Raw genomic sequence first — 17,655 nt, forward strand, 5'->3', positions numbered from 1 at the left:
TGTGTACGTGCGTGTGCCCACACGTTTTGTGTGTATACATATGTATCATGTGTTCTCTTAAGAAGCAGGCCCAGTGTTGCCTGCAATCCCTCCCTGCCTCTGGCTCCTCTCCCCTCTGCCTGTGTCCCCTCTCCTGGTGACCCCCCCCCCCCCACCCGCTGCTCACAAGCTGCCAGCCTTGCCTCCCTCCCTCCTTGCTGAGCCTCCCCGGTTCCGAGCAGACTTCCTCTAATGTTTGGTGAGTAAGGATGAACAGTAAGATCTTTCTCTTCCCTTTCTCCTGAAAGTAGAAGTAATTTCTTCCTATGCTCAGCATTGTCCTACCTACAGTCTTAACTTGCTTTGGCAGTTAGATCAATTAGGGGACGCTTATTTAGCTCCTGTATTCAGTTCTTTGCACAAGCTAATCAAGTGAGAAGGCTCGGTACGGGAACACCTGGCTGAAGGGGCTGGCCTTCATTCTCTTTGCCTTCCAGCCTGGACTGGAAGCATTCTCAAATTCTTTTTATTTTTTTTTATTTTTTTTGTGTGTTTTTATTGGGGTTAATCATGGGTAGGAACTGTCACCTTCAAGGTATGCCCCTCCCACTCAAATTCTAAACAGTCTTTAGAAAACTAATTTCTAGTCTGATCTAGAAGGATTCCAGCATTGTTTGCTCTTCCAGGATGAAAAATTAGAACATGCAGCTGGGCAGTGGTGGCTCACGCCCTTAATCCCAGCACTCGGAAGGCAGAGGCAGGCAGATCTCTGTCGGTTTGAGACCAGCCTAATCTACAAAACTAGTTCCATGACAGGCCCCAAAGCTATAAAGAAACCCTGTCTCAAAAATCAAAGACAAAACAAAACAAAAAAATTAGAACACCCAATATTATCCAATGTTTGTCAGACTGTGAAGCCAGGCTAAATGTGTATCAGTCACAAAACTTCTCTTGAAAATTGACTTTCCTAAAAGGCAAGTGACGAGCTTAAGCTTCTTTTATTTTTAAAGTATCTCTGTCAGTCCCAAGATGCTCAAACCGTGCTTGATTGACAGGCATTTCTGGGGGGAAATGTGAAGGATTGTTGTCACAGAGAATCGAGTCTCATAACTTTCTGTCCTGGCAGCAATTTAAAATTTAGCCTGAAAACGTAAAACGTGTCTTAGATAAATATTTCTAGTAATTACAAAACGTTCACAATTTGCTTCAAGGATTTATAAGCTGTTTTAGATTGGAACGATTTTATACGTGGGGTAATTCCACCGAGGGTCAAGAGATGGCGCCAAACCACTCACGTACTGCTGCTCCCGGGCTAAGGACTGGGATAGGTCAAGCTCATACTTTTTTCAGAGCACTTCAGAGGTTACTTTCTTTTCCGAGAAGGAAGTCTTGGTGAGTAAGAAGGTTTTTCTGGATTTTTCAAATTGGATTTTTCAAATTATTGTGTTGACGCTTTAAAGGAGAAAGAAAATGGTAACGGCAGTGTAGGTAATAGGTAACCTTTCTTTGAAGTTTTTACAAAAAGATTTTGTGTTTGGTGTTTTGAAGTGTGGCTATCGTTTGAACCACCTAAGACAAATATGTGACTTTACGCTAGACAGAAAACAGTTGGCATTTCAGCAGTAGCCAAGGAAGTGAGCAGACTCGTGTGGTTTTATCCCCCCTGGTTTGGGCTGTTTTCTCCATTCACGGAGTTTGTAGTCGTTTGTAGACGCGACAGCACACAGTCTGTACTGGTGTACAGTGTTTCATTTCCCAGTCATGTAGTACTATAATCTTTAATTGGTCGGTACCTCTCACTGATTCGTGAGCGTTGTGGAGGAAAGGCTAATTCAGTCGCTCCCATGTGATTTCGTATCCCCAGCGCTAGTTTCTACCGTGCCCCGTGCCCACTGAACAAACATGATTTAAGTGGTGGAAGTGGACGAGGCCGGATTCCTAAACTCTGTGACCTTGAGTCCAGCACTCTTCCTCCACCCAGAGTTTGACAAAGCCGGGTTCCTCTTGTGTTTGTGTTGACTTGATGACAAAATTCTTCTCATGCTTGCCCTTGCTTACCGTTACTAACTACCCTTCCCCTTCTCGTAGCTTTAATTTTCACAGCGACTCCCTCCACCCGCCACCTTTGTGGTTTTTGAAATAGGGCTTGTGTTGACTGTTCCTTTTTTCTTTCACTTTTTGTTTGATGTATAAATCTTACTCCTCCTCCATTCCTAACTTCCTTTAGAAAGACAGAAACTCTTGAATTTTCCAGGGAGATCTTCCGGTTGTCCCACCCCCTCAACCATGTATACACTGAAGTTCGGCTCTGCTTCTCAGAATGCATACCCTAAGAACTGCTTGAGGTTTTGAGCAACTTCCAGGACTCACATGTGTCCTCGTGGTCACATGGCGGCTGAATGACAGATCCCCTGAACAAGACACACAAGCTGTCAGAAGAATTTGTAGGATGGGACTTCATCCATGAATATCAATTCTCTACCATCGTGTTGAAAATGCTGACCCTCTTTATGTATGTATTAATACTATCAACAATACAAGCATGCTTATTTACATATAACATTTTATTTTGGGTATATTTCAAGTGGATTTTAAATTTTTCTAATTTATTAGTTCTTTGAGAATGTCGTACAATGTATTTTGATTGTATGCAGCACCCCCCCCCCGCAATTCCTGCCTGATCCACCCCTCTTCCCTATCTACCTACCTTAGCACAGCATATATTACATCCTAACCTCAGTTTCCCCTCCCTCTACTCCTCCCAATCCCTCTCCCCGAGAACCACTCCTCCTCCATTTCCCATTAGAAAAGAGCAGACCTCTCTGAGATATCAACCGAATGGCGTAACACGTTACAGTAAGACTGGGCACATATCCTCGTATCAAGGCTGGACCAGGCAACCCAGTAGAAGGAAAGGGGTCCCAAAAGTAGACAAAAGAGTCAGAGGCAGCCTCCACTGCCACTGTTAGGAGTCCCACAAGAGCACCAAACTACACCACCATAATATATATGCAGAGGATCCAGCTCAGAGCCATGCAGGCTCCCTGATTGTCGCTTCAGTCTCTGTGAGCCCCCATGAACCTTGCTTGGTTGATTCTGAGGACCACGTTCTCCCGGTGTCTTTGACACCTCTGGCTCTTACAATCCTTCCTCCCCCTCCTCCGCAGGGTTCCTTGAGCTCTGCCTGATGTCTCTCCATCTGCTCCCATCAGCTGCTAGATGAAGCCTCTCCCAGTTATTCTGTGATACAAGGCTCTACTTAAGAAACGTCTGCTTTTGTGCCCCAAGCTCACAAATAATTTTACGTATAAAATAGAACCCAAAAGAGGGTGGAGCCAGCCAGGGAGTCTCAGTCATCTGTCCTCCCTGAAACACGAGGTCTGCGGGCCTGGGCGCCTGCCTCCGTGTCTCACTCAGGTAGACTTTTCTCGTCACTCAGTGTCATTGTTATGTACATCAATGTCTGTGATCTGATGAGATACACATGAAGCCTTCTGGGCTCTGGAAAAAATAGTTATTGCTGACATACTTTAGCCTCACACACCTAGATTCTTCCATGGGCTTTAGCTTTTCTTCCTGAAACAAGCTCTCGCTATATAGCCAAGACTGGCCTGAAACTCTTAATCCCCTTGCCTGGGCTTCCCTAGGGCAGATTACCCTGCATTACTGTGGCTGGTTCCCCCGGTGTGTTTTGACATAGTTCTCTCTCTTCTCCCATTTTGTGTGAACTATAGAAACTTCCAAGCTTCTGACTGTCACATGCTGAATCTCATTTCCTTCACTCTATAGCTTCTAGGCTAATAGTTGTCGGAGAAATGCATGCTCCTTTTTATGAAACACGTGTCAAAGAGCTGAGATCCAGGGACTAAAAATAAATCTCTGGCATCAAAAGAACCAATGAAATGAACCTCTGCCAGGACCCAAATGCTCCTGTTTCCCTGAAACGTGTCTGCCGACTTTGAGTTGTCAATGTGATTGTAACGGGAAGGGTGAGGGTGGGAGGGCAGGATGCCACTGTGAGGATCAAGTTGTTGGTTGAGAATTCTTTGACTTCAAAGCCCAGTACACAGTCTCTGGCTGGCTTCTGGCCCTCTGTGGCTCAGATATTTTTCTATGCAATTCAGAGCCCGAGTGGTATGGATTCTTGCATGTGTATTTATGTTGATCCCTCTACACCTCTTTGCCTTCTCTTCCTTGCCTCTGTCCCCTCTTCCTGTCTCTCCTCGCCCCACTTTCCCGGTATCTACATATCCCTTCTCCCTTTCTCTTACTTCTCTCGCCTTTTGGTGTGTCTATTCTTTGTTACCTCTGGCTCAGGTGACTGCAGCTAGTCTATTTGTCCTCAACTTTTGTTTTTTGACAACCACTGCCCAGGAGGTTGCTCCAGTCCTGAGAAAGTTCTGAGTAAGGAACAAAGGTGATGCCCCTCCCCCGAATCCTTTAACCCCCTAGACTAGTCAAAACACTTAATCATGGAACTTTGATTAAAAGTTCATATTGTCCCCTGTAGCTACAGACTGAGAAAATTTCACATAAAAACATGGGCTAGTGATGACTGCCAGAGAGGATGAAGAAAATATCCGAGTTTCTGAGAAGTGGGAGCTTAAAAGCCATTATCTAATCTTCATTCGCCTTAAAGTCTCTCTTATTTCTAGGACTTGAACTCAAGTAAAAATGCTATGAAACAAATGGTACAATCCCTTTGGGCTAACCATTGCATCATGACCCGAGATAGAGAACCCGCTGTGGGAAGTTTTCATTTTGTTTGCATCCTGGCCTTCACAGTCGGAATCACGATCCAGTCCTCTGATGAACTTGAGTCTGCAGTTGACTATTCAAACAGGAACCTAACTCGTGTCCCCAAAGACCTGCCGCCAGGAACAAAATCCTTAAATCTGTCTCAAAACTCTATCCCTGAGCTGCAGGTGTCTGATGTCCGCTTTCTGCCGGAGCTGAGGTTTCTGAGGCTCTCCCATAACAGAATCCAGACACTTGATTTTGATGTGTTTAAGTTCAGCCCAGATTTAGAATATCTGGATGTCTCTCACAATCAGTTGCGAAACATCTCTGGCTGCCCTGCGGTGAGCCTGAAGCATTTAGACCTCTCATTCAACGACTTCGACCTGCTGCCCGTGTATAAGGAATTTGGCAACTTGATGCACCTGAGATTTTTGGGATTAAGTGCTATGAAGTTCCGACAATTGGATCTGCTCCCAATTGCTCACTTGCACCTGAACTACCTTCTTCTGGACTTAGTGGGTTATCGGGTCAAAGATGGTGAGAAAGAAAGTCTTGAGGTTCTGAACACCAACGCTCTTCATTTAGTCTTTCATCCAAGTAGCTTGTTCTCTGTGCAAGTGAACATATCTGCGAATGCTTTGGGATGTTTACAACTGAGTAATATTAAATTGAATAATGGAAACTGTCAAAGGTTAATTACATTCTTATCAGAACTCACCAGAGGGCCAACCTTATTCAATTTGACTCTCCACCACATGGAAACAACCTGGAAGTGCTTTGTTGAACTTCTCCAATTTCTTCGGCCCCGACCAGTGGAGTATCTCAATATTTACAACTTAACGATAATTGAAAGCATCAATAGTGAAAATTTTATTTACTCAAAGACAACACTGAAGGCATTGACAATAGAGCATGTTACGAACCAGGTGTTTATCTTTGCAAAGGAGGCACTGTACTCTGTGTTTGCTGATATGAACATCACGATGCTGACCCTCTCACACACACCTTTCATCCATATGACCTGCCCTCAGTTCCCAAGCGCATTTACGTTTCTGAACTTTACCCAGAATGTTTTCACAGACAGTGTATTCCATAACTGTTCCACCTTAAGGAAATTGGAGACACTTATCTTACAAAAGAATAGCTTGAAGAACCTTTTCAAGGTCAGTCTCATGACTAAGAACATGGTCTCTCTAGAAACTTTGGATGTTAGTTTGAATTCCTTGGACTCTCATGCATATGAGGAAACATGCCCTTGGGCGGAGAGCATATTGGTGTTAAACCTTTCTTCAAATGGACTTACTGACTCTGTCTTCAGATGCTTGCCACCCAAGGTCAAGGTCCTTGACCTTCACAACAACAGAATAATGAGCATCCCTAAAGAGATCACCTACCTGCAAGCTTTGCAGGAACTCAATGTTGCATTCAATTCTTTAGTGGACCTTCCCGGATGCGGGGCCTTCAGCAGCCTTTCTGTGCTGGTCATCGAGCATAATTCAGTTTCCCACCCCTCAGTGGATTTCTTCCAGAGCTGTCAGAAGATCAGGTCCTTAGCAGCAGGGAACAACCCATTCCGATGTACATGTGAGCTGAGGGAGTTTATCAAAAACATAGGCCATGTGTCAGGAGGAGTGGTAGAGGGCTGGCCCGATTCTTACAGGTGTGACTCCCCAGAAGGCGCTAAGGGGACCCCACTGCAGGACTTCCACATGTCTCCATTGTCCTGTGATACTGTTCTGCTGATTGTCACCGTCGGGGCCACTTTGCTGGTGTTGGCTGCCATCATGACTTTCCTCTGCCTCTACTTTGATCTGCCCTGGTACCTAAGGATGATGTGTCAGTGGACACAGACCCGGCACAGGGCCAGGAACATCCCCGAAGAGGAACTCCAGAGGAAACTTCAATTCCATGCTTTTGTCTCATACAGTGAACGTGATTCCACCTGGGTGAAGAATGAATTACTACCAAACCTAGAGAAAGATGGCATAAGGGTTTGCCTCCATGAGAGAAACTTTATCCCTGGCAAGAGCATCGTGGAGAATATCATCCATTCCATCGAGAAGAGTTACAAGTCCATCTTTGTGTTGTCTCCCCACTTCATTCAGAGTGAGTGGTGCCATTATGAGCTCTACTTTGCCCATCACAATCTCTTCCACGAAGGCTCTGATAATTTAATCCTGATCTTGCTGGAGCCCATTCCACAAGATAACATTCCCAGTAGGTACCACAAGCTGCGGGCTCTTATGACACAGCGGACTTACTTGGAATGGCCTGCGGAGAAGAGCAAACATGGACTCTTTTGGGCCAACCTTAGAGCTTCTTTTAGTACGAAGTTAATATTAGTCAGTGAAGAGGATGTGGGAACTTGAAGTTTGGATTTCCAACTTAATGAACTGCCAAGTTGGAATCGGATGAGCATTGTGGTTTTATGTTCCTAACTGGAGCTACTTCTCTTATGGTGTCCTAGTTCGGGGTCTGTGACGGTGACGAACAGCATAACCAAATGCAACTTATGGAAGGAAAGGTTTCTCTGGGCTTATGGTGGCAGTGCATCATGAAGGGGGATCAAGGCAGGAACTTAAAGCAGGAGTCTGGAGGCAGGAATTGAGGCAGAGACTGTGGAAGAGTGCCGCTTTCAACCTTTCTCTCCACATCTTGTTCTGTGCGCTTTCTTATTGCACTGAGGACCATCTACCCAGAGGTGGCATCTCCCGCTATGGGCTGGACCCTTCCACATCAATAGTAATCAAGAAAATGCCCCACAAGCCTGCCTACAATCTGATCGAGACATTTTCTTATTTGATGCTCTTTTTTCCCAAATGTGACCCCAGCTTGTGCCAAGTGGACAAAACAAAACAAACAAATAAACAAGCAAAAACCTAACAGGTATGATTTGGAGATAAAATGTCCCTAAAGGCTCATGCTTGAAGGCCTTGAGGAAAATTCTGATGGTGCTATCCTAAGTAGTTTACGAAGGTGCTCACTTCATCAGTGGAGTTACCTACTGCTGAGTTCACAGCTGTATGGGCCATTAGGATGGGGGGTCCTAAATCTAGGAAGTAGGTCATTAGGGACATGTCTTTGAAGTTTGTATTTTCTTCAAGGCTCATTTTTCTTTCTTTTCTTGATTTTTGGTTTTGTTTGTTTGTTTTTGTTGTTGTTGTTTTTGAGACGGGTTTTTCTGTGTCACAGTTTTGGCTGTTCTGGAACTCACCTCATAAACCAGGCTGGCCTTGAACTCACAGAGATCCACCTGCGTCTGCCTCCCAAGTGCTGGGATTAAAGGCATGCGCCATCACTGCCCAGTGTTTTCTTGCGGTTGTTAAGTCAGGGTCTCACCACACGTAGTTCAGATTGTCCCTGAGCCTAGTGTGACCTTCCTGCCTCGGCCTCCAAGTGCTGGCATTTACAGAGACGAGCTGCCACAATTAGCTTAGGAGTGCACTCTCACGCCCTCTCTCCCCCCTCTCTCTGTGCTCCGTCATCACCATAGGGTGAATAACCCCTCCATCACATGTCCCCACTGCCATGATACTCTGCATGACCTCAGGTCTCAAAGCCATGGTCACTTCCTCCTTTGTTTACATGGGGTCTTCACTCACAGCGACACAAAGCTGACAGACACAGCTTCTGTCTCCTTCATGTCTTTGACAGAGAGTAGATGGAAGTTCTGGTGCCATTGAGCTGTGGGCTGAGGCTGCGGGGTGGGAGCGGCACTCATTATATTAGTCAGAGGCAGCTCAGTTGCATTCGGCGACACAGTCCATTTTAGGGAAATACTCTCTCCTTCACAGAGAGTTCTCTCTCCCAGATGGATTCAGTATGAGCAGGAGTCTACAAGGCTTCATGTTAGCCAGACAGAGGGCAATGGTATGCGTCAGTCCTCACAGAGTCCCGTAGCTGCTTGTCGACCTGCCGCTGGGCTTCACCCTCCTATGTGTGTACAGGTAGATTGGTAAAAGTTTCTGAACAACAGCAGGCATGAGGAGCTGAAGCATGTTGACAGGTTTAGAGAAGAAAAAATTTGATGTTACAAAAACGGAGGGGGTATTATTGTTGACTTAATTTTTTCTTTTTGTTTGTGTGTTTTGATTTTCTTAGTAAATGTTTTATTTGGATAATAAGATATTGAAATTACTAAGAACTTTCATGTCAGAAAAACCTGTATGGATATTTGATCTTGTTGTAGGAAAGAACTTTTAAATTATCAAAGTAGTAGGGCATATGCCTTTAACCCTTTCCTCGGGAAGCAGAAGACAGATCTCTGAGTTTGGTCACAGTGAGATCCTGTCTCAAAATCAAATAAACAAAACGTCAATGGCTTGCTGGAGTGGGCATCTTAGTTAGAGCTTCTATTGCTCTGAAGAGACTTCCATGACTACAGCAACTCTTATAAAGGAAAACATTTACTTGGAGCGAGGTTTAATCCATTATCATCATGGCAGGACATGGCTGGACACAGGCAGACATGGTGCTGGAGAGGTAGCTGAGAGTTCTGTATCTGGATTAGCAGGCAGCAGGAAGAGACAGTGATATTGGGTCCAACTTAGGCATCTGAAACCTCAAAGCCCACTCACAGAGACATATTTCCTCCAACAAGGCCACACCTACTCTAAAAGGCCACGCCTCCTAACAGGGCCACTCCCTATGGACCTATTGTGTCTCTTTTATTCAAACCACCACACTCACCTTATACAGACTAGTAATAGCCAACTGCTAAATATTCATCAATTCTGCAGCCAGATCAGCAGGCGGCCAGAAACCAGCTGGCATTCCAAATATGAACAATTGCTACAAACCCATTAGCACTCAGTTGAATGGAAACAATAACAAAGGACATTTATGGACATAAAATATACAGATTCATTGTTTAAAAAAAATCGTGAAGTGAAAGATGAACAGGAAGTGAGATGTCTGAACAGAGTGGGAAGGGCCAATGTCAGTAACAAAAAAGAGAATGTACCATAAGGTGCTAAACTATGGTCCCAATATGAAAACAGTTATATTCTATGAACAAATAATTCACTAAAGAGGTACAAATTGTTCTCTAAATATGAAAAGCTCAATGATATAATAAAGTGAAAATAAACAAGAAATATTGCTCCCCATCACTGAAGGTGACAGAACCTGCCCAGCCTACACAATGCAAACCTAAGTGTGAAGGGCAGAGGCCCCTGGGATGCCAGTGTCAGTTGTCCGATTATGGGTGATGATGTGTAAATGGGCTACAATGGTGTGCTTCCAGGTCTTGTATGCTTGATGCTGTTGCTATTACAGCAGGGTTGTGGCTTTCCCCCCTTTGAAGAGATTATTGGATATCGTGCCTCTGTGCACGAGCTACTCAATAATAAGATGCCCAGATAAAACCAGAAGTTATCCAAACAAGCAGATACAGAAATCACAACACAGGGACACAAGAAGGATGAAGAAGCAAAGCACACAACCCTCCAAAATATCAGAGAAAAAAAAAAAGATCAACTACGGGATACAATAGATACTGAAAAAGTGCAGCCCTGGTGAGCCGCCATGTTCTGGTGAAGGACCGCACATCTAAGAGTATCTGAAGACGGGTCGTGAAGAATCCTTTCTAAAGGACACAAAGTTGGGTGGTTAGGGAAAGGGAGTGGATCTGGGAAGAGTTGGGGGATGAATTTGATCAAAACACATTGTATAAAACTCTCAATGAACTAAAAAAAAAATTTAAAAACTACTGAAGAAAGTAAAATACCAGACAAAGGTTTCAAAAATTCACAGAAATATGATAAATGACCTGAAAGGGAATGCAAATAAGCAAAAGAATTTTATTCAGAGCCTGGAGAGGAAAGTCGGCAACGTAGAAGAAAAGGTCGCCCACATGGACGAGAAAAATTAGCGGTGTGGATTAAAAAAGCTAGCAGCATGGAAGCAAAATTCAGCAAAGAAATTAAGATATTTGAAAAATATCTAGGAATGGAAAATTCAATGCATGAGATGGAAACCCAGTGGAAGGTGTCACTAATCAGCTAAATGATGCAGAAGAGAGAATGTCAAGGGTGGAGGCCGTGGCTGACAAAACATTGCATAGCAATATGGGGAAAAGCAATGAGCATAGCCACAGCATCTAAGGATGATGAGACACGGAGAAGAGACCAAGCCTAGGAATCTATGGGATAGAAAAAGGGCTGAAGCAGACACCAAATGCATAGAGAATCTGTTCAACGAAGTTACAGCAAAAAAACCTCTCAAAATCTGGGTATTCCAACACAAGAAGCACTTAGAGCTCCAAGTGGAGATGAGCAAAAAAGCCCTTTCCCAGGGTGTGGTATAGTTCAAATGTCAACAATAGGAAGCAAAGACGCTATACTAAAAGCTGAGGGGGAAAACTCACAAAAGCAAATATCAGAATAATGCCAAATTTCTTGTCAGCACCATAAAATACAGGATAATGCAGTAGGTATATCTCACACTCTGAAAGTAAATACATGCCGAGCCAGCTTGCTATAGCCAATTAAACTGTCGTTTAAACTTATCAGTGGATAAATAAGGGCACTTCAAGACAGGCATAAGATGACGTGCCGCGCACCGTGCCCCCGTGTCTGCGCTCGGTGCGCTATTACCCAGTTCGCGAGCTTCGGGCAAGGGGCTAGAGGTTAAAATACACAGACACACGCAGACAGAGAGACAGCGACACAGGTCATCCTTGAATTCCCCAAGAATGCCCTCTTTATTGTGTTTAGGGGCAGATTATATAGAGATAGCCACGCCCCAGCCAAACCCACCAGAAACCGCTCTCCTGCCATCAGGATCTCCTGAAGGTCTCGTGCTCAGAGCAGCTGTAGGCACTCAGATCAGGGGAAACAAGTTGTTTACAAGAAATTCAGGATCTGGGGTCTCACTGCTCCCAACACTGACTGCTCATGACTAGCTTCATACTGTAGAAGATGCGTGGTAGCATGAATAATGAAAACACAGAGACAGATATTGGGTTCAACGTGAAGACCAGAAAAGCAAACCAGCCGAGCCACGAGAGAACTCTTACCTCCATGAAATCTTCAGACTGAAAGAGAGCGAGCTGTTCTCTCATCCTGCCCTTATATCCTTCTCTAGTGCTGGGATTAAAGGTGTGCACCACTGCCCAGCCTCTATGACTGACTAGTGTGGCTGCTGGGATTAAAGGTGTGTGCCCCCACTGCCTGGCCTGTATGGCTGACTAGTGTGGCTGTTTTGCATTCTGATCTTCAGGCAGGCTTTATTTATTAAAATGCAAGTGAAACATCACTACAATATATACACAGAAGAGGAAGAAATGCAATCTTCCTATTTCTCTTTCATGGAACAGTTTGAGGGACATTAGTTCTAGGTCTTCCTTAAGATTTTGGGAGATTCTTCAGTTTATTCATTATTATTTAATTGAAATTTTACATACCCACTCCCTCCCCAGTTTATTTTCTTTGATATGAGTTTTTAGAGTTTTCCTTGCTGGGATAGGGAAACTGAGGGATTGCTAGGTAGGTAAACCCCTTGCCTACAAGTGTGACAGCCTGAGTATGGATCTGCCTTACCCACACAAATGCAAGGCAAGCGTGGTGACCACCCATACCAGTGCTGGGGAGGCAGAGACAAGGGATCCCTGTGGCAAGCAGACCCAGTTAGACTAGATGAATCCAAGAGCTCTGGGTTAAAGTGAGAGGCCTTGCATCAAAATACAAGGTAAAGAGTAACTACACAAGACATACAACTTCAGTTTCTGGCCTTCACACGCGCACACCCACCAAACCAAACAAAGAAACAAAAGACAGCTAACTCCCACAAAAACAGACACTGGAGAGAGAGAGCCTCTTCAACAATTGGTGTAGGAAAAAGCTGGATGTCCACATATAGAAGAATAAAACTAGATCCATGTCTCCCACCTCGTACAAAAAGAAATTCAAAATGCTGCAGAGACCCAGAGGTAAGGCCCAATACCTTGAGAATGCCAGAGAAAAATACTTCAAAACACAGACATAGAAAAGGACTCCAGGAAACAATCCAAAGAGCCAACGGGTGGGGTTGCATGAAATCAAAACCTCCTGCCCAGAAAAGCAAACAATAACCAAAGTGAAGAGACAGTTTACAGAATGGGAAAACATATTTGCCAATTACACATCTGATGTGGAATTAATAGCTGCAATCTATAATGAGGCACAAGAATTAAACATTAAAGATCCCAAATCATTGGGCCAAATGAGCTAATGCATCAAGCAGACACTTCTCAACAGAAGAAATATAGATTGCCAATAAATGCTTGCAAAGTGTTCAACACCCTTCAGCATTAGGAAAATACAAATGGAAACTGTGCTAAGATTCTTTCCTGCTAGTCAGAAGGACCATAATCGAGAAACCAAACGACAACAAATGCCGGCAAGGATGTGGAAAGGGGAATCTTTACGCAGATTTGGTGTGAATGCAAACGTGTGCAATCTCTATGGAAATCAGAACGGAACCTGACCAAAGGGCTAAAAATGGAGCTGTTCAATGATCCAGTTACTCAACTCAACAGATTATATTCGAATTACATATTCAAGCTGGGACAAGCATAATAACACACATGCAAATGCCATAATTAAGTCCATTAACCCGTATAGTTAGTGTTGCTTATCAACTTGATAGGATATAGGACCACCTAGGAGACAACCTCTGGGCATGTCTGTGAGTGATTTTAGATCACTGAGGAGAGAGATGCATCCTAGATGTGGGTGGTTCCATTCCAAGGGCTAAGATTCCTAATTAAATAAAAAGGAGGCAAGCTGAGAACCAGCTTTCATATCTGTCTTCTTACTCTCTGTGGATGTAGTGTGACCAACTGCCACACCCACCTATTGCCATGACTTCCTCATGCTGAGAAACTGTACCTTCAATAAGTTGTTTTATTTACCAATAAAGACTTGGGAGTCAGATGTTGGGGTGAAAACCTGCTAGATCGGAGAAGCTAAGAAGAAAATAGCTGACAGTTATTATTGGCCAGAAACCCACTACGAGAAGCATCTCTCCACACATTCAACCAAAACAGCCTGCAAATCTCTAAGTCCCTCCCTACTTTTTCCTGGGTCCTCCATACTCTCTATGGCTAATTCTTGTCAATTCGTTGCTGGCTTCACCCCCTGATCCAAGGGTCTCAGAGTTTCACAGTGCAATCAAATATCCAACAACATTTCCCCCTTTTTGTCTAAATCAAAAGGAAAGGTTTTAAACTCTAACACAGTAAAACTATATGCAGTAAGAATTCAATGGAGAATGACATTCACAGTGTCTGCTCCATTAGTATTTGGCAAATTCGGGGAAAGTACTCAACTATCTATCCCGTCTTGGTGAGTTCAAAGTTCTATGACTAAACAACTTTCTAACTTGTACCACCAATCTAGAAATATCTTTTTAGACCTTAAAATATTTTCTTAGATAAACAACTTAAGTCTTTACGCTTTTCAACCTTATAAACTTTACATCTCTTTTGTTTCACAGTGCCATCAACTCCCGCAACAGCCAGCTTTTAAAGAAAATGTGGTCTATCTATACAAAGGAGTATTACTCAGTGGGAAAAAAAAAACAATGACCTCATGAAATCCACAGGCAAATGGATGGAACTAGAAAAAAAATCATCTATCCTGAGTGAGGTATCCCAGACCCACTAAGATAAACATGGTGTGTACTCACTCATAAGTGGATGTTAGTTGTATAGTAAAGGATAACAAAACTACAATCCACAGCCCCAGAGAAGCTAGGCAACAAGGAGGACCCAAAGAGAGGCACATGGATTTTCCTAGGAATGGGAAATAGAAGAGGTGTCCTGGGTAAACTAAGGGCTGGGGTGGTGGAGGTATGGTAACATGAAGGATTGGTTGGGCAGTTTGGAGGTGGGACAAATGGGGAGAATAATGAAAGAGATATCTTGATGGGGGCTAGGGAGAAACCCGGTGTCAGGGAACCTCCCCGGAATCCACAAGGAAGACTCCAGCTAAGACTCCTAGCAATAGTGGAGAGGGTGCTTGAACTGGCCTCCTCCTGTAATCAGCTAGGTGACGATCCTCATGGTCATCAGGGAGCAGTCTTCCAATAACTGATAGAAGCAAATGCAAAAATTTCTAGCCAAACACTGGGCCAAGGTCTGGGAGTCCTGTTGAAGAGGGAGAGGAAGGATTGTATGAACCAGGGGATTCAAGATCATGGCAGAGGAACCCACAGATACAGCAGGCCTGAGTTCATGGAAGCTCACCAAGTCTGGACCAATAGTTAGGGAACCTGCATGAGACTGACCTAAGCCCTCTGCATGTGTGTAACAGCAGTATAGCTTGGCCTGTTTGTGGGACTCCTGGCAGTGAGATCAGGATCTGTCCCTGGTGCTTGAATCCATTCCCTATGCTGGGTTACTTTGCCCAACCTTGATGTAGGGGGAGGATGCTGGTCCTGCCTCAACTTGATGTGTCGTGCTTTGTTGACTCCCATAGGAGGCCTGCCCATTTCTGAATGGAGATGGAAGAGGAGAGGGTGAGCAGGGGGTGGTAGTGGCAGAAGGGAAGTGGTGGAGGAGAGGAGGGAGGGGAAACTGTGGTTGGTATGCAAAAAAAATTTAAAAATAAATAAATAAATAAATGTTTAAAAATGTTGAGCAAAGAAAAAGAATGAGATATCAATATGTACGACTGCATGGTTGAGCCATGAAAACATGATGCTAAGAAGCAAGCCAGTCAAAAAGGTACCTGGAGGACATAAATCCACCATCTAAAGTAGTCAGGAGAGGTAAGTCTGCAGAGATGAAGTGTTTTCTGTAGAGTAAATTGGGCCAGCTTGTCCAGGTAGAGAAAGATACAGCGGTTCATTTTAAGATGATGAAAATCTTGTAAATTGATTGTGGCAATGATTACACAATTCTAAATACATCAAAAGTATTTATGTTACTGAGTGTATACATTATATTTTTGCTTACTTTTTATGTTTTTATTTTTAGAGTATTTATAGTTCGATAAGGCTTAGAAAAAAACTAATCAAGATTAGACCTGCTTGACGGTTTCTTTACAGTGCCCTGGACCCCAAAAACACACACCTGGATGTGGGACAGAGAACTCGCTGTGGCAAAAAGTTAGGGGCTGCCTGAAGGATAGGGGTGAACTTCGGCTTTGTGTGTTTTCAAGTTGTGATAGTGTCAACTAATCCGGAGCTGTCCAGTGTGGGAGCCTTCAGCCACGTGTACTCATCGGGCTCCTCAAATGTGGGTGACCCAGTTGAGATGAATATGTACACACCAGACTTTGGAGAGTTGGCATTAACACACACACACACCCTAATTTTAATAACATTTCAGATATACTTTTAAAATTTCGGATATAATTTTAAAAATTGCAATGCTTTCAATACTTTTACAAATTTAAAAGGCCATACTCTCTGAGAAGAGAAGGCTTCCCCAGGAGGGCTGGCTGTACTGACACATGGGTATCCCCTGGATAGTAGGGGAGACATTAGGTGAGGAGGCAGCTCATAGACGATGGAGCGTGAGCTTGGAGGGAAGAGGGACACGAGGGTGATAATGTGCTTTGCCTTGAGCTCCACTTATTTTCCTTTTTGGCTGTTTTCTTTTTAAACAGAGTATCTTTATACTTTGACAATTTTGTATTATGTGTACAATATATGTTAGTCATATCTACTTGAACTCTCCATCCCCAACATGTTCTTTCAGGCTCTCTCTCTCTCTCTCTCTCTCTCTCTTTCTCTCTTTCCCTCCCTCCCTCCCTCCCTCCCTCCCTCCCTCCCTCCCTCCCTCTCCTCTCCCATCATACTTTAGTGCTGCCTGTTGGAATGTTGACTGATGTTGGCTTGGTTTCGTGATATCATGTGAGCAGACATACCCGGGGTGAGTTCGGGAGCAGGGTCACGGAATGTCCTGAAGGCCGCATTCCACAGCTCTCTTCCCCATCCCTCAGCTCTCACCTAATGCTTTGTCTTCCATGATGTTCCCTGAGCCTTGGGTGAAGGTTGCTATAGATACCCTTTTGAGGGCGAGCACTCAATAGTCACCTATTCTCAGCACTTTGAGTGAGGAGTCTCCATTAAGCCTGAGCACTGCAGAGAGAGGCTCCTCTGGCTAAGGTTGAAGGCAGTGCTAATCTATGTTTATAAACATTAGTATTTAGAAGCCAGCTTGACAAAGTGTTCATTTAGCAAGACAACAGCTGTATAAATTCCTCCCTAGGGCCTATAACCTCCTGACTCACAGTTGTTTGGCCAGGTTTACGGGTACCAGAAAGGATTTCCTTCCTGTTGATTAGATCTGACTTAAGAATGGTTGGTTACCTCATAACCTTTGGGCCCCTATTGCACCAGTGGGCACATCCTTTAGGCATTTCTTTAGATCTTGAAGCCTGTGCCTTTAGGAGCCGTGATAACTATTCTTGGTTTTAAATTGATTCCATTTCAAATGAACTAAAAACTCAAGCTGCTGTGAGGGATTTTTAGTTAAGTGGATCTTTTGAGGTAAGAAGACCCACCTTAAATCCTTAAATTTGAGATCAGAAGACCCACCCTAAATCTGAGCCACACCTTCTTATGATAGCCTAGTTAAAGGATAGGAAAGAAGGAAGATTTTGCTCTTTGCCTGCTTTCCCTCGCTCTCACTGGCAAGTGTTATGGAATAATCTTTTTGTACACTGTGAAGAAATGCCATTTGGATTGATTTAATCAAAAAGCTAAATGGCCAATAGCTAGGCAAGGTTTTGGGGTCAAAGAGGACTCTGGGAAGAATAGGGGTGGAGTCAAGAGGAGACACCAGGAGATGCAGCGCAAGCAGCATGGGCTTTACCAAGTAAAGGTAACCAAGGTACGTAAAAGAATGTAGATGAAAAGATATGTTAATTTAAGTTATAAGAACTGGTTACATACGAGCCTAAGCTATTGGCTGAGCTTTCATAATTAATAAGAAGAGTGGTTATT

At 43.9% G+C, this 17,655-nt stretch overlaps 1 protein-coding gene and 1 long non-coding RNA gene across 2 annotated transcripts; both read left to right on the top strand.

Moving 5' to 3' along the window:
- The first annotated feature begins 1,345 nt into the window (after positions 1-1,345).
- LOC121460896 lies at positions 1,346-16,578 on the top strand. Its single transcript, XR_005976118.1, has 3 exons — positions 1,346-1,371; positions 2,234-2,491; positions 16,511-16,578. It is a non-coding gene; the product is annotated as an uncharacterized LOC121460896 (long non-coding RNA).
- Positions 4,508-7,909, top strand: LOC121460894 (toll-like receptor 6). The gene has a single exon (XM_041671567.1). It carries the CDS (start codon positions 4,659-4,661, stop codon positions 7,086-7,088), a length of 2,430 nt encoding a protein of 809 aa, XP_041527501.1. The 5' UTR covers positions 4,508-4,658; the 3' UTR covers positions 7,089-7,909.
- Positions 16,579-17,655: the final 1,077 nt, after the last annotated feature.

This window comes from Microtus oregoni, unplaced genomic scaffold (assembly GCF_018167655.1).
Source record: "Microtus oregoni isolate MIOR12 unplaced genomic scaffold, Mior012 000021F_ref0000039, whole genome shotgun sequence".
NCBI classification, from domain to species: Eukaryota; Metazoa; Chordata; class Mammalia; order Rodentia; family Cricetidae; genus Microtus; species Microtus oregoni.